This window comes from Trachurus japonicus, chromosome 8, assembly GCF_045865225.1.
Source record: "Trachurus japonicus isolate A0001 chromosome 8, Traja_1.0".
Taxonomy (NCBI): Eukaryota; Metazoa; Chordata; class Actinopteri; order Carangiformes; family Carangidae; genus Trachurus; species Trachurus japonicus.
In genome coordinates this window covers 4810363-4834815 of record NC_140914.1, presented here as the reverse complement: position 1 = coordinate 4834815, position 24453 = coordinate 4810363, and the positions used below count along the sequence as shown (strand labels likewise).

The 24453-nt window shown below is 41.5% G+C and overlaps 1 protein-coding gene across 1 annotated transcript; it reads right to left on the bottom strand.

The window, feature by feature from the left end:
* Positions 1-1204: 1204 nt before the first annotated feature.
* LOC146982400 (uncharacterized) lies at positions 1205-23264 on the bottom strand. Its single transcript, XM_085785579.1, has 14 exons — positions 23133-23264; positions 10177-11766; positions 9325-9510; positions 8994-9092; positions 8408-8514; positions 8264-8322; positions 8039-8175; positions 7828-7962; positions 6542-6584; positions 6319-6356; positions 6136-6223; positions 4555-4756; positions 3097-3129; positions 1205-2267 (listed from the first exon to the last, which is right to left on the bottom strand). The coding sequence occupies exons 1-14, from the start codon at positions 23182-23184 to the stop codon at positions 2139-2141; spliced, it is 2898 nt and encodes a 965-aa protein (XP_085641705.1). The 5' UTR covers positions 23185-23264; the 3' UTR covers positions 1205-2138.
* Positions 23265-24453: the final 1189 nt, after the last annotated feature.

The window sequence follows — 24453 nt, the reverse complement described above, 5'->3', positions numbered from 1 at the left end:
ACTCTCCTAACTATACGTGCCCATGCGTTTGTGGTTCGTGCCCCCCACCCCCCCTCCCCTGTTTGCCCAGTCGCTCTGTGTCCCAGTGACCCAGTGCCCAAGATTAAGGGCCTGGCAAACAAAGCCACACTGAGCTCAACCCAAAATCCCAGCTTTAATAAGAAGCTGTAGGAGCCACAGCTCAGTCTGTTACTGGGCCGTGACGCCGCCGGCCAAGTTTCAGGCAGAAAAAAAAAAAGAAAAAACCCCCAGCAGTACCATAAAACTTCATTGGCTCTCAAACACCTCTCACTCCCCGGTGACTAAGTGCTGCTGCTGCGTGTTTGGCAGCGAGATGGAGAGTTTCTGGGTGGGACTCACACAGTCGCCATCAGCTCCACCTCCCAACAATAATCCCATTAGCTCTGTGATTCATGTGGCCGTGCATTCGGCCCAGAGGCTTCGGCTTCGACTGCTGCTGCTGCTGCTGAATGTATAATGAAGTGCACCAATATTTAGACAGAAAGAGACGTGGTGTGATGCAGCAGCAGCAAATCAAGAAGCAGTAACTCACTGTGTCTGTTTCTGTGCACATAATTGTTTTAAAAGACTTGACTTCACCTTGACCGCTCAGTTACTGTGGACGTCACTTTATTCTCTCTCCAGCTGCTTTGTGTTTCTCTTCGTGTCAGATCAGACTTGTAGCAAACACCGGCACATTTAATCTACATTGTCCCTGCTAAGTAAGTAAATGGATAAAAACAGGATTTACATATTGCAGTTTTTTGCGAATTTTGGCAGAGGCCTAAAACAGTTCCTCAATGAAACATGTCCTTAGAGATAAATACAAGATGCTGCAAATAAATAAACCTGCCAAAAAAACAAGAACTACACGTCTGAGAGCAGGAGGGAAAATATGGAAAAAGAAAAGCAAAACAAACAATAAATCATCACATAGCGATGAATCAACAGAGAAACAGAAGGAAGTCTTGAAGACAGGTGGTTTATCAGTATTAAAGTGGACACGCTCCTCTAAATCTGTCTTTTTTTCCTTTTTTCTAAGACTTATGAAACATTTAAAATCATTTCAGATGCTGATAAACGTCGCATGAATTGTAATATGTGTAGTTAATGACAAATAATCTATGAAAAGACACAAATGTTTGAGTCAGCGTGCAACGCAGCTGTGTTGAGTCTTTACATGAGACCAGAAACACGCCTGTTTTATTTAATAGTCATTTATTTCCATTGCAGAAACACACTCACACATTCTCTGCCCAAAAATTATTTACAAAAACTTTACACACTTATAAAACAGTGCACTGTCTCTCTCTCGCTCTCTCTCTCTCACACACACACACAGGATAAATATATATATATATATTTATTTATATAGAGGAAATGTATACAAGTGATAATTGGCACATCCAGGAGGCAGGTTTTATCACCAGCTTTGCTTTGCATCATGTTTCCTGTTCGTCGTCGTCGTCGTCAACAGGAACATTTTTGCACAAGTGCAGCTTGGATCAACACAGGAAGTCCTCATGCAGCGTCACACAGCTACAGTATATAAATCCCTTATAGAAACACCCAGAACCAGGGATCCAGCCCCTTTTAGTCATTCGACATTCATCTTCTTGAAAAATAATCAGACCCTTAAAAAAATACCCACGAGCCCCACATTCAATTTACTGATGATTTCAAAAGGAAAAAAAACAAAAAAACAGAGGTAAACTTCACACACACACACTTTAGTGCAATTAGCAATAAAATAAGCTTCATTTATCATTTTAAAAAGACTACACAATGATTCCTTTAAAAGCATAAAAAAGTACCTTTAAAAAAAAGAAAACAGGACGTTTCTATAGATTATATTGAGCAACAGCGACATCTACTGGTTATAAATCAGCAAGAGCAGACCTGACGCACACACACACACAGTCCCACTTATAAAAAGATGTTCTTGCTCATGGATGAATCTCTTTGGTTGGTGGCTGTTTCCTGGCTGAGTTCAATTTTGTCCTTTGTGAATTTTCAGTGAAGTATAAATAACCAGCAACGTCCTTCTTGATCCATTGTTTAGTAACGGTGTGGACTTCACCCACCACAGCTGGCAAGATGTTGTTTGTTTGATTGTTTTGTTTTGTTTTGTTTTTTTCTCAGATTTTACCATCATCCCCCGGTAAGAAGTACGGGTTCTCGTGGCCTTGGACCAGGTAGGAGTACCGGGACGGGTTTTTACCTGTGAAGGTCCTCATTCCCTCTGGATTGAGGTCGTACGATCCCGTCTGAAACGTCAGAGAGAGCAGTCAGTGTGTGTGTTACGTAGTGTCTTTTTAGACCTACAGGTGCATCTCAATAAATTATAATATCATAGCAAAGTCAATTTCCACTAGTTCAAGTCAAACAGCCCCAACCAAGTGTTGAGTGCATATAGATGGACAAACTTTTCCATATTAAAATGCTTGTTTTTTTGTAATATTCTTGTTTTGTTTTTTTTTATTTTAGGTCTTCATTAAATGTAAGCCACCACAATCATTACAATTAAAAGGAATTAAATTAATAAAGACATGAAATGTTTCATTCTGTGTGTAATGGATCTATATAATGTATTAGTTTCACTTTTTGAATTGAATTACTGACATACATTTCCAAATTAGTCATTTAGTTCTGCCTTTTATTTATTTTATCAATGTTTTCACTGTAAAGCGACCTTGGGTTTCTTGAAAGGCGATAAATAAATGTAAGTTATTATTATTATTGTTATAAACTTTTCCATGGTATTCTAGATGCACCTGTAGGACGTTTACACACATAAACAAAGTCGAGTCACCACAGTTACCCACATGCAGTGGAAAATTCACGACTACCCAAGCCTCCCTCCAAAAAACAAACAAACCAAAAACCTGGCACCAGTTGAGTTCCTCACTAGATTAAACATGCTGCTCTCCACCACAACCACAGACCTCATGAAGCTTCCCATCACCTCTGAACCGCAGCCGCCCCAATTCTCACTCTGTGTGCTGGACTACTGAGCTAAATCATCATTAACATCATCAACCAGAGGGGGGGGGCACCAAGGAAGGATCAGAATCTAAAAGCAAAGCTGTGCCTTACCTTCTTCCATCCTCTCTGCTTCGGTTGAAACCCCTAAATCAACACACTGGGAGTCAGGCAAAGCCAGGAGCACGGGAGGGAGCTACGTGCTACATGCTAGCACTCACTGCATGTACATTCTCAATGATTGGGGTTAAACAGACTGGAAAACATCATCACAGCATCTGCTCTGCTCCGAGCTCTGCACTGTCAGCAGGGGTTTGTTCACTTGCAGGTGAAAAAAAAACTGTTTTTAAGGATTGAAACTGAGTAAAAACTTGTTTAAAAGCCTCTGTTTCAGTGTTAAAAGATTAAAATTACGATAAAGGCCTATCCCAGGCTGGGAAATGACTGTGTTACAGCAGCAACAGGCAAATAACACAAAAAAAATGCAAATAGAAAAATAAATGAATAAATAATTTGAATAACAAATAGCCTATATACAAATGATGCTCAACTGCTGTTTTTAAATAAGATGAACAGTTAGCTACAGCGCTGGATGTGTTTTCCCCTGTAAATAATCAAACCTGAGCGTCCACATGTTCAACATTTAGTCAGATCCTCCTCTCACCATAATCCCTATAGTCATAGCAGTAGGTTCATCACCTTTAATTATCAGTGCATGTTGTTTTTAGAACGGCGGAGCAGAGCCGTGAGCTGCTCAGAGCTACGCTACGGAGGCTCATGGGATTTCTTGGTTTCCCTCATCAAACTCATCAAATACACAATCCAACAACTCCACAACGCTCTGGTGGACAAGTTGTGAACTGCACATTCACCACACTATTAAAAATAATAACGTATAATTATGTAACATTACGACACACGAAGCAAATACTCTGAACTACGGTAACCCTCTAATGTAATAACATGATAATGTCAAGAAGCATGAATTATATGAATTGACCATTATGTCTTGACTACTTCTAGACCTTATGTCGCAATTAATTGTTATTTCTTGACATTATCACGTACTGTAATTAACGGCCTGTAAATTAAAGGGTTACCGGAACTACTTGCGCTTTTGAAATCACTCCGCCCAGCAGCCGTAATCGTAATGTGACATGATTATCTCATAGTGGGTGAATGTGCAGGTCACAGCTTGTCCACCAGAGCGTTGTGGAGTTGTTGGATTGTGTATTTGATGAGTTTGATGAGGGACAGGGGACCTGTACCGTTCACCTCCACTGTGATCACTGAGCAGCTCACGTCTCTGCCCCGCCCATCTCAAAACAACATGCACCGATAATTAAAGGTGATGAACCTACTGCTATGACTATAGGGGTTATGGAGAGAGGAGGAGGATTTGACTAAATGTTGAACTGTCCCTTTAAACGTGTGTGTGTGTGTGTGTTAGTGAAGCAGGTTCAGTCTGGATCAACATGGTGGGGCTGATTGTTGCGGCAGGATTAGTGTTAGTTTGAGTGAGTGACGACAACAAGAACCAGAACCAGAACCAGAAGCTGTGAAACAACTCACCAGGCCGTTGCTCTGGTGCTTCTTGTCCATCAGGCCTCGGGTGCTGTTTCCTTCTGTCATCTCCATCGGAGCCGACTCCCAGTTGGTGGTGGCCCGGGGGATGGGCGTGATGCCCGCCGGCCACGGCTGGTTCAGGTCGCCCGACGAGTACGGGCTGCTGCCGCTGCTCTCCTCTGGCCTCCTCTTAGAGCCGCTCCTCCTGCTGTAACAGAGACACAGAGGGTTAATAATACCCTGCACTCTGGACTCTCTGATCTGCAGCCTTTGCACAAGCCGCCTTGTCCATTACACTCAAATTACCTCACTTGGTTGTATTTATAAAGTTTTTCTCTTCTGCGTAATTTATCCTTTACCTTGCACAGTTCATACAAGCTGTACACTTACTTGTATTCATGCACCTACACTGTGCGATATCTCTAACCAAACAATATAGTATATAGTTTTTTTCTCTATTTAAATAATATTTTGTACAGTCTTATATTTTTATTCCTTACTTCTTTACATGTCCTGCACTTCCCACTTGAAATTCCCACACGTGGGATCAATAAAATCTCTTGCGACTTATGTCTAATCAAGGTTATTAATGAGCCACTGAGTGACGAGTTTGAGTGATGACCCACCAATCCACAGCTGAAACTACAGTATTAGTAACAGAGAAACGTTTGCAAAAAGTGCAGTAAAATAATGATAAATGATATGTTTGAGTCCTGTGTTTGAACAGACAGACATTAATTTTGTCGTTTTTATGGGACAAAATGAAATATTTAAATTCTCTCACACAACAAAACTTCACTTTGCTTTATGTTCTGTGAAAAATGATCCTTTAGTAGCACGCTGCTGGAGGTTGTTTTAACTTTACCTAAACATAAAAGTACATCAGTTAACCAAACAAGATAATATATATGCTTTTAAAAAGGCATTATTTAAAAAGAAACTTTAACTTGCATATGCTATGCTAACTGTGGAACGATCTGCCTCAACACATCAGACAGGCCTCTTCTCTGCCTGGTTTTAAATCTCCTCTTAAAACCCACATTGGCCTTTGACCCCTCTAAGACGTTGACTTTGTGTGATTTTATTTTAGTTTATTGTTTTTATTGTATGCCTTTTATTTTTACTCATATTGTATGTCTTTTACTTTATTTTATTTGTATTTTAAGTGTAATGTTATGCCTTATGTGAGCTGTTATGTCTTTTATTCACCATTCTGTGCAGCACTTTGGTCCACTGTGGATGCTTTAAAGTGCTTAACAAAAAAAGTTGGATTTGATTGGATTGGAATATAATTTATATTCTTTAATATATTTGGGTTATATTCTCTGTTCTATATATTCAATGAATTGAATATATTCCTTCAGTTTGGACCCCAGGAAGAACAGCTGATGCTGCTATATAGAAGCTAACAGGGATCTAAACAAACAAACTTCTATATAAAAGACTCTTACATCCTTTGAGCTGAAGCCATGTATCCAGGGCCAATGTGGGAAACATAATATACTGTATGCACATATGATGGTTATTATTATTATGATATAATATAATGTGACACTTAATCAACATTGTAGCTGCTCATGTTCTCACCAGCAGCAGTAGATGAGCAGAGCCAGGACCATGATGAGGAGGATTCCTCCCAGCACACAGGAGATGACCACCACCGCCAGCAGAGCCGCTGCACACACAGGACACACACAGGTTAAACACTCACACACACACACACACCTGTTACCAACTTCTGCTGCTGCTAAAACATCAATGTTAACTCACAGTCGTTGCAGTTGAAGCCGCTGTATCCAAATGAACACCTGAGAGGAAAGAAAAAAAACATAAAGAGCAGTTAAACACAATGAGATTTATTTTATGTTTCCCACAGCTGAGCTGCAGAACACAGTTTGAAGAGAGGAAGCAAGTGAGTTCACTTCACCATATCCTCCTTCTCCACACACACACATAGTCACACATTAGAGGAAAATGCAAAACATGTACTCACGGTTCACACTTGTCTCCCACTGCCCTCTGCCCGCTCGGACAAGCTGGAAACAGAAAGACAATGTATAAACAGACACAACAAACAAACAACGGCGCCCGGAGACGAGACAGACGAGAACATAACAAGCTGCGGCTTCAGTGTCGGTCACGGTGGATGGAGAAGTTGTGTACGGCTGATTACACACACAGTGCAGCACAATGAGAGCCTCTTCATATGGAGGCTGCGTGCTGACCTTTTCAAACAAGCACATACTGTATCATGTTTTTTTTTTTTCCCTGCTAAAATGGAGCCATATGCGTTATAATGTCTGACGCTTAAAGGTTCTTTTTTTCTTTATGAGCTCTTCCTACAGCTGATCTCCTTGGTCACAGACACGGAGCTGTGATTCTTCCACTCGTTTCCGGGGAAACAACCCCCGTTAAAAAGAAATAAATTTGAGAGATAAATGAAGCGAGGGTCAAGGTCGGCGCGGAGAAAAGGCTGCAGCTCTTGACCTCGTCTCGGAGTCTCGCTCCCCCGTCGTTTCATCCCTCCCCCACACTCATTCTCACACTCAAGTATTTTTTTTCGGGAGCCAGGACAGGATAAGAAGTTTTTGTTACAGTTCTCTTGACGGTAGCTCAGCCGGGAAACGTTCAGCCCAGCTCGTTCTCAGACGCTGCTGCAGGTCGTCCACAGCACAACGAGGAGTTTTCTCATAGAAAAGCTTAAAGGGATAGTTCAATTGCCATAATCCCTATAGTCATAGCAGTAGGTTTGTTACCTTTAATTGTCAGTGCAAGCTATTTTTAGAACGGTAGAGCAGAGCCGCGAGCTGCTCAGAGCTACGCTACGGAGGCTAATGGGATTTCTCGGTTTCCCTCATCAAACTCATCAAATACACAATCCAACAACTCCACAACGCTCTGGTGGACAAGTTGTGACCTACACATTCACCACGCTATGAGATAATAACAGAACGTTACCAGACAGAGTTGCTTTAGAGGTAAATTCATGCAAAACCACTGATGCACGTTGCCTTCAGGGGCAGTTTTTCAGCAAGCAGTCTCTGTATTTAGTTGTTGGATTGTGTATTTGATGAGTTTGATGAGGGAAACCAAGAAATCTCATGAGCCTCCGTAGCGTAGCTCTGAGCAGCTCGCCGCTCTGCTCCGCCGTTCTAAAAATAGCTTGCACCGACAATTAAAGGTAACAAACCTACTGCTATGACTATAGGGATTATGGCAATGGGCCAATTTGCCAGGATGTTGAACTATCCCTTTAATAAATATAGAGCTGGTTTTTACCTCTGCAGATCTGTGGAGTGAACACGTTGGAGATGAAGCCGTCTTTGCAGGAACACGCAGGTCTGCCATTTGTTACGCTGCACTTTGTAGAGAAGACGTCACAAGGCAGCGGCTCCTGCTTACACGGGTCGTTTCCTGTGACAGAGCACATGCATGAGGAAAACAACCCTCCTCAAATGATGATGAGACTTAATTGGTTCATGTCACTCACTTGTGAACGTAGCATCTGCCAGTAATTCACCGGGCTTGGACTCGTTGATAGCCCGTTGAATGGCCTTATCGACAGAATCCTGTGTGGCGTCGCTGTCCTCAAAGATGTTACTGACAGTGGCCTCCACACTTCCTTGTCTAGAGGAGAAAAGAGAAGCTCAGAAACCTTTTGTAGCCCTCGTTGGATAACGTGTTTGTGCTGCAGGAGAAAAGAGAGACCGCTCACCGAAGCTGCACAACGTCTGTCCTGATGTACCCCGGCTGACCACTGAAGACTTTTCTGAGCTGTGGAGGGGAGCAAACATGGAGGTTTAATGACAGAGAGAGGAGCATACACCAACAGGCTCTGTGTGACATCATCACCACCTACCGAATTTGAGATTTTATCTGCCGTCTCCCGGAATATTTGTGAGGTCCTGTCGGTCATTTCAGGCTTAAACGTCAGGTTCAAATGGAGCTGACCTGGAAACACTTGGGCTGAGAGAAAAGACAAAATAAAAACATGACATCATCACACCATCTCATCTCAATCTCATGACCAGACGTTAAAGGTCCAGTGTGTAATAATTGACAAGGTTTATTGGCAAAATATACATATATTACACATGAATATATTAGTATAAGTGTATAATTGCTATAAAATAAAATTTGTTTGGTTTTCGTAGCCTTATAATTATTCTTTTATATCTACATATAACAAGGGTCTTGCTTTAGAGAGTGTCGCCATCTTGCACCGCCATGTTTGTACGGAAGCCTGAAGGGAAAATCCAGCCAACCAGAGAGCACCTTCAAGAGTTTCATGTTCATGAATAAACCAACGAAGAAGGAGGAGGAGGAGGAAACAGCAGACATATGAGTGCGAGTGCGAGTGCGAGTGCGAATGAGCTGAACGCTAGATAACACGGTTTTACCCCCATATTACACACTGTACCTTTAAAGTGTTGATTCGCTCTTACCGGATACACAGGCGCCGTTCTGCAGGAATTTCCCAGTAACACACTGACACGTGCCGTTCAGACACACACTTTCAGCTGGACACGGGGCTTGAGGACACACTGAGGAGAGAGTCAAGACATATGACACATTTAACAACTTTTACAATGTGTGAAATTAAATTATTAAACTCATTTAACACACAGAGCAACACTGTCATTCATGTTGCAGTTGCGTCTTTGCAGACCATGTGATACAGTAAATGTAGGTCCAGAGATGCATGTGAACTGAAAAGCCTGTTGTTTTTCTGTGATGATAGATTGCTAGATTAACTCTTCAGACAAAGTTACTGACCAATGTTTTGATCCGGGGTGGGTGGTGGTGCTGCTGTGGTGGAGTGGACAGTGGTCATCTGTGTTGTCTCAGGGGTGGTAACATCTACGGTGGGACCAGTACCGTCGCTGGTAGTGGTGGTGATGGTGGGTGGGGATGTTGCGTTGCCTGTAACTGGTTCAGTTGTAGGAGTCAAGCTGGTGCTTCCTGTAGTAGCAGGAAAAAAACATGTACAAATGAGACAGAACAACCAACACCAACACAACAACACAGTGAAACACAGCAGGGGGCCATGCATGATGTTCTATTATTACATAAAAATTATTATTATCACACACTGGCTCAGCTACAGTGGCATGCAAAAGTTTGGGCACCCCTGGTTAAAACCAGTTGAGCAAATAGAAGATGAATTGATCTCCAAAAGACATAAAGTTAAACATGAAACACTCTTTTGCAAAATTTTAAGCAATATCAGTGTATTATTTTTGTTTTAGAGTGAAAACGGGAAACAAAGCAGCAGCCTGCAAAAGAATGGGAAACCCAGGAGACTTGAGCTCTCAGATAACTTTGACCAAGATACCAGACAAAATATTTACTATTTACACGCTGTAGCACAGCCTCGGGCCCTTTTCCTTTTCTGTCATTTTAAAAATGTAAAATATGAAAAAAGAAAAATATATTTATATTGTTTAAAATGTAAAGGGAATGTGTCATCTGTAACTTTATGCCTTTTGGAGATCGTTTAATCTTCCACTTGCTGAACAGACATTTGGACCAGGGGTGCCTAAACTTTAGCTTCTGCAGTCTCCCACCTGTCAGCTGTGCAGCTCTGCATGATAAAGTCTTTTATTTTGAAAGAACACATCATCCTACCTCCCAGGGTTGTTGCTGAGGGACTAAGGGTGGTGGTATTTCCGGTGAGGGGTGCGGTGCTACTGCCTGGGAAGGTGGTTGGAGGGACGGAGCTGGAGTTGGAAGCAGGAGGTGTAGAGGGTGGTGGTGGGGTTCCAGCTGTGGTGTTAGTGCTGGTGGAGTTTGTGGGTGTGGGTGTGGTCAGTGTAGCTGTGGAGTTTCCTGTAGTGACAGTAGTTGTGTTGCCTGGCTGCATAGTGGTGATAATAGGAGTGGTGTTGTTACCGATCGGTGTTGTGATAGTTGTGACGTTCCCCATTGGTGCACTAGTAGTTGTGTCATTGCCCATTGGTGTCGTAATAGTTGTGTCATTGCCCATTGGTGCACTAGTAGTTGTGTCATTGCCCATTGGTGCACTAGTAGTTGTGTCATTGCCCATTGGTGCACTAGTAGTTGTGTCATTGCCCATTGGTGTCGTGATAGTTGTGATGTTGCCCATTGGTGCACTAGTAGTTGTGTCATTGCCCATTTGTGTTGTGGTAGTTGTGTCGTTGCCCATTGGTGCACTAGTAGTTGTGTCGTTGCCCATTGGTGTCGTGATAGTTGTGTCATTGCCCATTGGTGTCGTAATAGTTGTGTCATTGCCCATTGGTGTCGTAATAGTTGTGTCATTGCCCATAGGTGTCGTAATAGTTGTGTCATTGCCCATTGGTGTCGTGATAGTTGTGACGTTGCCCATTGGTGCACTAGTAGTTGTGTCATTGCCCATTGGTGCACTAGTAGTTGTGTCATTGCCCATTTGTGTTGTGGTAGTTGTGTCGTTGCCCATTGGTGTCGTGATAGTTGTGACGTTGCCCATTGATGCACTAGTAGTTGTGTCATTGCCCATTGGTGTCGTGATAGTTGTGGCGTTCCCCATTGGTGTCGTGATAGTTGTGTCATTGCCCATTGGTGTCGTGATAGTTGTGACATTGCCCATTGGTGCACTAGTAGTTGTGTCATTGCCCATTGGTGCACTAGTAGTTGTGTCGTTGCCCATTGGTGTCGTGATAGTTGTGTCGTTGCCCATTGGTGCACTAGTAGTTGTGTCATTGCCCATTGGTGCACTAGTAGTTGTGTCGTTGCCCATTGGTGCACTAGTAGCTGTGTCATTGCCCATTTGTGTCGTGATTGTTGTGTCGTTGCCAATTGGTGTCGTGATAGATGTGCCATTGTGTGCATCTGTAATCGGTGCACTACTAGTTGATGTGAGGTTGCTGGTCGGTGTGTGACCTGGAGCAGCTGTGCTGGTTCCACTTGCAGCCTCTGTGTTGAGGTTTGTCTCTGTGGTGGACGATGGAGCACCAGTGGTTGGATCACCAGTGGGCGGAGCTGTAGGAGAGTCGGTTGGACTCTCAGTGGAGGTGAAGTGGGTCACGTTAGTGCTGCTGTCTAGCTCTGCTTGTGTGACGGATGGATCCACAGTTGTGTGTCCTGTCGTGGTGCCATCTGTCGCCGTAGCTGGAGCTGTGTCGGTGATCGGTAGTGACGTTGATAAAGTGTTGGTCTGGTCGGTGCTGCTTGTAGTAGTAGGGTCTGCAGGAGTGGTTGTATCATCAGTGGTGGCTGTCACTAGAGTCAAAACAAAAGCACAGAATAATCAGACGGTTATGAAACCACAGGTGGAACTAATCCAACATGATTATTTTTACTTTAAATCTGCATTTATTTACTTATCTATTTACTGTGGTGAATATTTACTGATTTTCACATTAAACAAACACAACAGTTGTTTTTCTTTCACTAAAATGTTCATTCTCCTCTGAGCTTTTCAGTTTCATCCTATATCTGACACATACACACATACATCTGGCTCTTCAGCTGCTAAAAGCTCCACTCATCTTTAACTAACAGGTTAATGTATGGTGGTTTTATCTGTGTAAAAGCACCTGTTGGAAATAATGTGATAGTGAACCAAAACAAGCAGCTAACAGACTCTGTCATTTTCCACAGAGAGTCATTTGATCCGTCGTTCAATATTGATTACAGCAGCTTTAACTTGTTAAATGTCCACATTACATCTTATCAGCATAATTATGGAATCAAATTAGCAAAGCTAAATAATGAATCACTTTGCATATATTTCCATGGTAATGTGCTTGTCTTCATATGTTCACATTTACACCAGATTGGACGTGTGAATATTCAGTGTTCCCTGTTTTCCAAATCTAATGAGACAAATTAGTGTGACACTACTGTAATAGTGTTATTTTAACAAAACAAACAGATACAAACACTGACAAACTGTGAGTAAATCTAAATGTGAATTGAAGTTTGCAGCTGTTTTTTTTTAGATCAGTCTCTCGTAACTTTCTAAAAGCTTCACACTTCTTTAGAAAAGAGTAAAAGCACTAATGACTCACTTTGTACTTCTCGGGCACAATCGTTGGCTTTGTCACAGAGGACACGAAGGCTGTGTCTAAAATAAACACTGAAAATCTAAGTGCGTAAGGAGTTGACAGGAGCGGTGACTCAGCAGATAAGAGCTACCGTAAGTGACTGCTGTTTACAACAGATCCAAGACGTGTCGGTCACAAGTGGCACCAGCCTCATTTTGCACAATGTTAAAGCAAAGAAAAGAAAACACAAGATTCACCTCCTGTTTATTGAGAGTGTGCTGCCACGATGACGCCTGTTCCCATTTACCCTGCGCCCACTCTGGGCTGTGTGTTTATAGGGGGAACAGAGGAAGCCAGAGGGCAGCTTGAGGAGCACTATTAACAGCAGGAGGTCTTTGATAATGGCTCGGCCTGTTTACCTCGGCTCCTCATCTGTATGCATTGAATGATTAGATTCAAAGAGCTGCAGAGAGAACACGCTGCTCGTCAGAGCCGGTGGACGCCTTATACAAACTGTTCCCTCCAGTAAGTCGTTGTCTCAATGGCACTAATATCAGATCCTGAGCAGCGTGATCTGATTATTTTCTGTGTGTGAGCTAATGTATTTATCACTTAGTAACCAAGACTCATTACGAGATAAAAAAATAAAATAAAAAACCCACAGGCTCCACACGTACTGACTTTTATGGATAGGATACCCATCTTGTATTATTACTTCTGCAGAACAATGGAGGAAGTAAATGTAGGGAAAACATATATGCTTTTGACAGTCATAAAGTAAAGGAGTGGCCTAGGGCGTCTATATATGATGAAGCAGCAGAGTGTGAGATCATTGCTGTTAAACACACATGAATCATTTTGTAACCGGCTCGTCTAGATTAAGATTTAAGGCCAGCGGACTAATCTCACTGGACGACCAGAGATCAAGATTAATGAAAAACCTCTTAAATCAGATCTAGCCTTGATTAGCCCTCTGTGCCACTGTATCTTTTGCCAGCGCTCAACTCAAGGTTTTCACTGTGCACTTTGTCCCCGCATACTTTGCATTCAACTAAAATCACAAGCACAAGTTTTATCTAGGCTTCTTAGAAAAACAATCACATTTTCATCATCTTCCAGATTCCTGTTGCTTTATTGAGACTCAGTTTACCATTATCTTATGTGGAAGTCCTTTTAAATAAATATTGTAAGACACGCAATAAAGTACATACATTTGGACGTAGCCTCCACAGGTTTCTGAAGCGAGTGAGCTGCTCCACCATCGCCATCTTGGCAGCACCAGACCCCGCCCCCAAAACTACTGACTTATTCAGATCTTTAAGATATTAAGATATCTATTAAAATGTAAACAGATGAGTTATAAAAACAGCCCTCATGAAGAAGGAAATTAGCCATAGAGACAAAAACGTTTATTTCTGCTTTAAAGTCAAACACTTTAACGCTAACTCACTGTTGGAGCCGCATTTTAGTGGTCATTAGTGGAACTGCAGTTTGAATATTTTATTATAGCACTTTCCAAGTCATATCAACAACTCAAAGCCACATTAATCCACTTAAACACAGCTATATTGTGCTAACCTTTACTCAAAGAACTCTTCCACCACTTTCCTAAACCACAGCCGTCCACATGTCACCTTCAGTTTTCACTTGAATACACACCATCAATCAACGGACACGAAGGTCAACAATCGGCCAGCAGTCAAGAAGAATAAAGGTGCACATTCCTCACTCAACTGGTGTGGACACATAAACTGAGTCAAGAGTCTTATCAGCTGTAATATGTGTGTTAAGGAAACACTTTCTTAACGTCTTTCATCTCCACTTGATTATTTGAGAAGAAAGCTCACAGGTCACCAGTCTCTCGCTCTCTCTTTGTCTGTTTTTTCCAGATCAATGATTCACCAAAACTAATCATTTTGGACATTATGAGTTCAAAGAGAGGAAATTTAACTATCAGAGGTTGTAATAATTCATTTTCATCTTAAAATCATCTCAGTTTTCCCCTGTTTTAGCTGTAGCTGGTAGCATGCCAACATGCTAAACTAAGATGTTGAACTGATTGTCATTAAATTAAGTAGGCCTACAGATAGGCTACTCTGTCAAACCTTGTAGACCCTCTGACTTTTTACTTTAAAACACCATTGAGTCAATGTTTCCAATAAAACTCATAAAACTAACATCGCTGTGCAACTTCTGTTATATGCTAAACAGAAAATGTTAGGCTAACAAAGGATAAACAACAAAAAGAGTGACCTAAATGTTAAATGTAACATGTTAGCATCACTGGACTCACCAATCAATCAATTGTTAGCATGTTAGCTTCTTTACATTACGGCCTTAAGCATTTGTGCACTAGTTTTGTTTTAGCCTCCTAGCTTCACCTCTGAAACAATAAGCTAACACTCTTAATACTCATTAATTCATTTCTGCCCATTTAATGTGAGTGACTCATTAATTTTTGAGCTAATGCTCGATTTAATATGACGTTGTGATGTGTTATGAAGGTCTTAATCAACTGCTGTCGCCATTAGCGCCTCTTTCGTTGCTATTATTGACGACTATTGTGAAAATTACAGCGGCAGCAGCAGGGTGGTGGAGAGGAACAGAGGCCGCTGTGCGTGTGTGAGTTTAAAAAAATTAATCCTTTTATCATAAACTCTGCCACAAAGATGAGAAGAGAACTAAAGTTCCCTACATTCTTGTGGTTCATCTACATACAAATTGTAATACAAAGTTAGTATTACAGCATCGCTTACAATTACAGTCTACTGCCATGACTTTGTAAAAGGATCCGTTTTTTTTTATTCCATGTAGCCTTCGCAAGCAGTTATTATGGTCTGGCCTCACTGCCAAGAGGAGGACACTATAGGCCAACAGCCGATATTACAAGGCGACACTCAGACATAAACAATTCAGTGTTTTAATGACTATAAGACTATATTTGTGTCCACATGGGGAAGTGATGGACAAAGGGGTAGCTGTAATAGAAAATAATTTGCGTGTGCATGGATTTCCATAAACAAACACACCTTCTGCTTCCATTTTCATAAATACACTGAAAATGCTTCCACATTTTAAAAAAAGAAGAAAAAAACTTAAGTCCTGTAGCCTACTTCACTGTTTCTATTGATTGGAAATGTCAAACCAATGTGATCTCTTAACACCCTTGTTTAAAGGCTGATTTTAACAATAGCTGCAACCATGTGAGTTTAGGCCTCAACCACAAACCGCAGCATTTCTTAGACGACACATTTAGTTTGCCAGAAGCATCTGCAGTGCATTTGTGTTGTTGTTGTTGTTGTTGTTGTTTTTTGGACTCTGACAGATCCAGTGCAGCTCACATCCCCCTGGAGGATTGTGACGTTTTCTTGTTTTTTTTTCCACAAGGCTGAAAACATTTATGAAGCCCTTATAAAAATAAACCCAATGCAAACAGACAGACAGTCATGGTGTAGCCTAATGGAGTAGAAACTAACGGTGGAGTAATTACAAGCATGCAGCACGCCTGACAGGGAGCCTTGTCTCTGAGGATTTAACCTACAGCCGGATAATCTCCTGCAGACACAAAAGGGATGGCTGGGTCAGGCCGGGTGACAAGTGGGTCTAAGGTCGGGCCTGTGAACACGCAGTCACTCAGGAGGATCTATGGATAAGGAGGTCCGGCTTTGCCCACTGCGAGCAACTCCTCAGGTCCTACACTCGAGTAAAGAACACCTGCTACGTGGGTTTGACAAACTATCACTGTAATGAAGCCACTTAAAAGACGCCACGCCTCCTCCTCCTCCTCCTCTTCTATCTCCCTATCCCTCTGTGTTGACACGGCAAAAACTCAAAATCTTATCCAGAATATTTGTCTCATTTCCAGTCAAAAATGTCATTTCTAGTCAAAACAAGTTTCATTATACTTAAAATAAGACTCATCACATTAAAAAGTAGCTTGTTTTTAGACACTTTTTACTTTTTTACCTATTTTCACTTGAAATAAGTAGAAAAATCTGACAGTGTGGAGCCAGTTTTTCTTTCTTATTACAAGCACAAAAAACTTGATTTCACTGGCAGATTTTTCTACTGATTTCAAGTGAGGATTTGTTTGAAACAAGTGAAAATTATCTAAAAAATAAGTTAATTTTTAGGTGATGAGTCTTATTTAAAGTGGAAAGAGATTAGTTTTGACTAGAAATGAGACATTTTGACAAGAAATAAGACAAATATTCTTGGAAAGAAACTTTTTGCAGTGTATCACTGTAATGAAGTCACTTAAAAGCCGCCATGCCCCCTCCTCCTCCTCCTCCTCTATCTCCCTCTGTTGACATCAAACGAGCGCCTGCAAGAGAGGGTATCTGTTGCCACGGAGACGTCTGCCTCCAGCTGTCAAAAAAGCCTCGCCTCACTTCAAATCACCAACGGTAACCGAAACTTCAGCTCTTTCCTGTGAAGTACCTGTCAGATCCTCCACTTCCTGTCCACACCGCCACTCCCCAGCGAATAATAATCCTCGTCTGTTTTGATGACGCAGCACTTGAAGAGAGGAGGAGGACGAGGAGGGGGAGGAGCAGGAGGAGAGGGGAGGGAAGTGGAGGAGGGGGTTGTGTCTTGTGTGTTGCTATAATGGTGCCTTCATGTGCTTGTGCTATGGTAATTATGGTAAATACCAAAAGGCGACGTGAAAAGTGCACATGAACACCCTCTCATGTGGTATTTTCCACTGGGCAACTCGTAGAATTTTTTGATGCCCGAGCTGCCGAGATGAGATAAACTTTGACCTTTTCAACATGGCGGCGAGCAACGCAAGATTTGTGAATGGTACACTGTACACTACTAAACGTGTTTTGCTACTGTTATAGTGGTTAGTTTTTGTCGCCTATAAAGTGTTGTTCCATTGACAATTGTAATATGATGCGTTAACACTCGGTGTCAGTTTTTAAAATTAATGGTTTGGTTTTGTGTCCACCATCTTTATTTTCTCTGTACAACAACAAAAGCACATGAACACAACGCACTGGCAAATACCTAAGTGGAAAATACCGTCTGCACCATAGCACATGAAGGCACCATAATTCCCAATGGGAGGAATCCTCCTTTCTCAGTTGTTGCCCATCATGAAATATTCCCAGTTCATGAGCGCGTTCCTGTCCCAGCGAGGAGGACGGAGCTGATTAAAGACTGGACTGACAGGTTGTGACCCGACAGTCAGGAGGAAGAGCCCCGGGCTTCAGGCAGGATCTCATTAAGGAGACAGAGGAGTCATGTGGAGCGCTGACCTGTAGGGATGTATGTGTGTGTTTATGTGTGCAAAGTGTGTGTTTTAAGAAATCATGCAGAATGACATCTGACACAAGCTGATCAAAGAAGAGAGAGCTGCAGGGACAATAATTACTGGTCACACTCTGGGTCCAGCATGTCGCTGCCTAATGAGGGTGAACATTTCTAACATACTGATTTATGACCCCCTCATATTTAAAGCTGCACATCCCATAACTAACACACACACACACACACATATGTAGGCTATGCACACACAGTTTCCTGCAAACAAGGGGAAGCCTGGGACATCAAAGAGCCTCACAGGACAGAGAGGAAGCTTTTATTTTCATCATCCTGCAGAGCTCATATGTCTCATCAGAGGACACAGTCTCTCATGGAGGACCTGCAGCGCTCGCATCACTTGGTTAATGTGTCACACGTTGAAGGGGATTTATTTTTCACTTATCAACAGATTATTTCAATATTTAATCGTGGCTCCCTTGTAATCATTAAAGGGATAGTTTGCGCAGCAGTATTTGTCCATATGACGGTTGTGAATGGTGCTCACTTTTCTTCGTCCAAAAAGACACACCAAAAAACATCCAAATACCTCCATAGTGCTCGTCTCTAATGTCCCTCTTGTATTGAAGCCCCAACATGAGAAATTGTTCCACCGGTCACTGACACAGGAAGAGCAGTGAACTGAGACACAGGGAGCTTCAGCTACAAACAAGCTTAAAATATAGACTTATTCAATTTTTTTCGAAACAGTTGCTCGTCGGGGCTTCAATACAAGACGGACATTACATACGAGCAGTATGGAGATATTTGGATGTTTTTTGGTGTGTCTTTTTGGACCATTATATGGACAAATACTGCTGCGCGGACCCCCCTGTAACTCAGAGAAGCCACGGAGGACTCTGAAACTTCTCCCAGCCCTTAGTCGACATGAGGGTGAGTAGAAAATGAGTGAAATTTGGACTTTGGGTGAACTATCCCTTTAATGATTACAAGGGAGCCACGATTAAATATTAAAATAATCTGTTGATAAGTTAAAAAATAAATCCCCTTCCACGTGTGACACACTTGCAAGGTGCAATCAAAAGTCATGAGTCTGTCTTCTAGAGCATGAAATATCTAACAATTATTTGTGGATAATTTTCTTTAAAGCAGAAGTAAGCGATCCGGTCGTTTTGGCTAACTTCTTGTCAGCAGATGGAGTTAGCAGTCCCCGCCCTCGTCATGGATCTATTGGTCCTCGTCCCTACGTCACCACATTCACGCGCATCCCTTGGCTGCACACACAGAGAGGACCGCCCCTTTATGCCGTTCTCTCTCCTCATTGGATTAAGGTTGTAGGATACAAGGAAAGTTTTCTCCTCAGCTTACAGCAGAGCAGAGTGACTGACAGACCCGTGTTTCGGACCAAACACTCTATGTAAGTGATTGCTGTCGGAAGATATAACTATTTAAGACTTATATTAACACAAATATTCCGCTTACTTCTGCTTTAATCATCACAATTTTGCCACACAAAAAAACAGTATGCATATTAATAACCTGATTCTATTCAGTCAGGGAGGGAAAAAGCTGCATTTCTGACTTTTCAAAATAAAAGCCCGAGCTCTCTCTGCCCTGTCACATGAAGCGTTATCTTGGCTCGTCCTGACGTGATGCCTGCCTGTCACACACATGTGCAGCCCTACACAAACATTCACACACATCCCAGCATTGTGAGGTGAAAAAAAAAAAGCCACAGTTGTTTAACAAAGATACACGGCCGATTAATTAAAATACGCCCGGCGTCTTATCTCAGTTTCTGTTATACGTCAAACTGTGGGAGTGTGTCTTGGGTTCCTGTCTCATCATCAGACATCCTCAGCAGCAGCAGCAGCAGGACGAGGCAGAAAGCAGCTCAGAGCATGTGAGCAAACACAGCTCTAGTCTTTATATACTGGAACTGGGAGGTAACAGATGGCCTCTGCACATATCATATCCAATTAAAGCTCCGCCAGCACATGCTTTTCAATTACAGAGTGAGATTTACTGCCCTGTAGCTGCAGCAGGTCTAATCCAACAGGATGGAGCTGCAGCTAGAGCTATAGAGCAGGGAAAACAGCAAACAAACAAGTGTGGTGGTGGTGGTGGTGGTGTGCATGAGGAGTGGACGGAGAGACGACATGTGGCAGCAGACGGTGGAAACAAACAAACGGGGAAGATGAAATCGATCGTCGATTGTCAGAAACAGGACGAGGAGGAACTGAGTGACTCACAAACAAACATTTGAGTCGGTCAGGTTCCTCCTGCTGACGGAGGAGGAGTCAGGTCAAAGCCCAGAGTCAGAGTTTAACAGACTGAAGCCGCTCTCATCAACAGCTGCACTGGTTTTACTGCTTTTAGTTCATTATTTGTTACTAACTAGTAGTAGTAGTATTACCACAGGTTTATACACACTTTATACCTATTTATTCTCTCTCAGCCTTCACCTGGTGCTCATTCTGTTTTAGCTTCCATTGTTGTTATTATTATGTGACTTTGGTTGGATGTGATATATGTTTTTAACTTACTTGATTTCTGTTCTATATAATGAGCTGCTGGACACCTAAAAAAACTCATGTTTAACTACCTTAATGTGCAACAACCTATTACCATACTGTACATATTATAATCTTTATATAAGTCATTGTAAACAGCGTATATTGTTTAATATTATTCACAGGGATCTTCATATATATTGAATATGATAGAGGTTATGTAACTGTAGTCATTTATATTCTTATTATATTCAGTATTTGTAATGTAGTGCTGCAACAAGGCAACTAGTAATGTATTCTGACTCAACGACTGAAACGAGGCCCATACTGATAAAACGCTCACTTTATAAATCACAAAATACACGACCAATTGAGTTTAAGACAAGACTTACCAGAGTCTTAACTTGTAAAATGATCTATTTGAAAGAAAGTTAGGAGCACATTTATGCAGAAAGACACCTCTGCTATGATTTATCACGCTATACTGAAAAAAAAAACGTCACTAAAGATGTTGAAAAGTCGGTCAATTCAATTTCAAAGGGCAACGACCAATGAGAAATTGGGTTTTAACCTCATCACTCAATCACGCAGCACTCAGCCGACCAATGGAGGAACTTTATCACTCATTCAGTCACTCATTCACATTCCCAGGCCCTGCGACAATCTACAGCTTTCCAAAGTCGTAATGTAGCTTTAAATGAAACATCTAAACGCTTAACAACAGTCTGACTGACAGAGAGGAAACAGTTGCAGCTCTACATGAGTCTCTCATTCTCATGCGGTGACTTTGACGATGACTCGCCGTCGGTCAAACTCGACACGTGGAGGAGACAAGACAACTGTGTGCTGGTGTGTGTGTGTGTGTGTGTTTGTAAGGGGGGAAAGAGAAAGAGTGAGGAGAGTGACTGAGGTATTTAACTTTTCTCTCCGGAGGTTTTCTTGCAGCAGTGTGTAGGCGCCTGCATGCAGGAAGATCCCGACCCCTGGAGGGGCCTTTCATCTTTTACTGCTGCTTCAGACGCAGCACACGGTCAGGCCTGATGTGCTGCGTTTCTATACAAGTCAGACACATGACAGTGTGTGTGTGTGTGTGTGTGTGTTTGGGGGGGTCGGGGGATGCATGCAAACAGCCTGCAGGCCTCCACTGAGGCTGCAGCAGCACATGACAGTGACCCAGTCTGAGAGCGATGCACAGAACAGAGAACACACTGCAAAAACTCAAAATCTTTCCAAGAATATTTGTCTTATTTCTTGTCAAAATGTCTAATTTCTAGTCAAAACTAAACTCTTTCCACTTACAAAAGACTCTTCACCTAAAAATTTACTTGTTTTTAGATCATTTCAAACTAATTTTCACTTGAAATAAGTAGAAAAATCTGCCATTGAAAACAGGTTTTTTTTGTGCTTGTAATAAGAAAGAAAAACTTGCTCCACTATCAGATTATTATTATATTATATTAGTGAAAATATGCTTGAAAGATGTAAAAAGTGTCTAAAAACAAGCAACTTTTAATGTATGAGTCTCATTTAAGTAGAATGAGATTTGTTTTTGACTAGAAATAAGACAAATCTTCTTGGTAAGATTTTTTGCAGTGCAGTCCAGAATAATACCCAGCTGTGACCAATGGATCTGACCGAGGCCGAGCTCAGAGACGCAGCGTTACAGTGGAGAGACTTCATCAAAATTCCTCCGGCGGCTTCACCACGCCATCGAGGGGGTCCACACACACACACACAGACACACACTGCTGCTGTTTGACCGACGGCTGCTGCTCGCTCGCTGGCATCTGTCCAGCAGTGAGTCACACCGAAGGACCAGTGAGTGAGTCAGGGTGGAGGAAAGCCCCCCACCAATGAATAAAAGCCCAAAAAAAAGAGGATGCATTTGTCTTCAAAGAGTTGAATAAATGAAATAAGATACTTCCTTCACTGAAGGAGCAGAAGTCTGTGAGGAAGAGACTAAACAAAGCAAAGCTGCTGCTGATGGTTCCATGCATATTTATTATCTGAAGTGTCACAGTATCAGACACTGAATACCTCTGTATAGTTCTCTTTAAAAGTTGGTGAGCAGCGTATATGACAACAAAGTCTCACATGTTGTGTTCACTTCACATATAAAATAATATTATAAACTATTAAGTTGTCAAAGATTCAAACTAATGCTGCTTTTCCTTCACAAAACTCACAAAATACAATACTTTATTGTCTAGGATATGATAGGAGAAGCTTTTAGAGTAAAGTTTTATTTAAATATTTTACATACACTGACATATTATGGAAGTAAGTTCTATTTAAACAAAACATTTGGTCTAATATCATCCTGCAGTTGTTATTCAATGTAATTGTAGTTCTGCTGCTGCTTGTAAACTCGTCGTCCCCGTAAATGAGGGAAACCTCAGTGACCAACGAGTTAAAATAAAGGTTTAAATAAATAAAATAAAATAAAATGATAAAGAAGATGCTGTGGTCCCTGATTTTAAATATAAATATGGCGTCAAATCAGACAAAATAGCCTGTACATGTTATAAAATGTTATGTATTGTTGTAATATACACAACAGAAGTTCAAATTAAAACATGAAACAATGATAGAAATGCTGTTTATACTTTTTAAGCTCATTATTCATATAGAATTTAGCTTTTCTGAATATTTACTTGCAGCCTAAACTTTTATTTTGGTGATTTTCTATGTTTTCCTACAGTAGCTAATACAGAGTTTTATTGTGGAAACTGAAGCAGCTGAAGACTTTAAATCTGAACCCACACGCTGATAGCCTGCTGATACAAGAGAATAAAACAGAGTATAAACTTGTCTCTCTCACCTCTGGCGACAGCTGCCAGGACGAGCAGCAGCCGCGCACAGTTCACCAACATGGTTCCAGAAGAGTCCGGTTCTTCTTCCCAGGAGAAAAGGTTCAGTCCGTGTAGCTCTGAGCCGGTGTAACGGAGCTGGACCGGCGGCTACAGGTGGTTCAGTCTGCGGCCGCAGCCTCACACACACACGGCATTAAAGGCTTTACGTCTCTGCGCTCTGATTGGACGGATCCGCCTGTCAATCATCATTACCTACAGAGCTCCGCCCCCTCTCTCTCTCCGTAAACCTGTCACAGTTACAGTAGCCTCACGAGAAGAAGGAGAAGAGGAGGAGGAGAAGTAGAGGAGGAGGAGGAGGAGGAGGAGAGCTGCTGCCTACCACAATAAAAGTCTATTTTTAGCAGATTAAAGGAGCAGTCAGTGCCTTGCTCAAGGAGAGTGGGGCAGGGCAGCGTGACGTCAGAGCTGGGCAATGATGAATACGTTCATGTGTCACAGAAGGAAATAAAAAACGTGGTATTTTTATATAGACTAGGCCTACTTTGTCATGACAACTCACATGCAAATGTAATAAATCTAAATTTATTACATTTTACAAAATACAATGGGAATATATCTAGAAACTGTTCCACGTTGCTTTTACTTTGTATTTTGGGGATAACGATGACCTGGACAAATGAGAATATTCACAGGCTTTCCATATATTATTGTATGCCTAGTCCTCACAAATCAAATCAAATTTGATGTAAGTTCTTTGTTTAAATTATAGCTAGACATGTATGTTACATAAAAGTTCAGAGCAGTTTCCCAGAATGTAAACATACATCAGCATTAATGTGGACATTAAAAAGAAAAACATACAGAAACATAGAGGATTTCTTTTCTTTTATTTATTTATTTTTTACATGTTTGCCGTTTTAATGAACTTGTAAATCAAATCAAACTTTATTTATAGAGCACTTTTCCTACATAGACATGTAACACAAAGTGCTTTACACACAGAGAAAAAGAAGAAAAAAAATCAACATAAATGTTGTTGTTTAAGTTGTTTATTATCAGCAGGATAAACCCCTTGAGTTGCCGCAACTCGTTTTCGAGGGGGTCCTGCGCACCTCACATCAACATCAACACATAAATGTAACATTTATTCAATTTAACATTAGTGACCTTTATGGCTACAATATTAGATTAGTTTAGTCTATTTGTCTCTTACAGGAAATACTTCGTCACGTTCTGTACATTCATATAACATGAAAAATCAAAATATATTTTCTTTTTTTTTTTTTACATTTTCTGTTGTTTTTTGTACATATATTTTCATATAGCCAT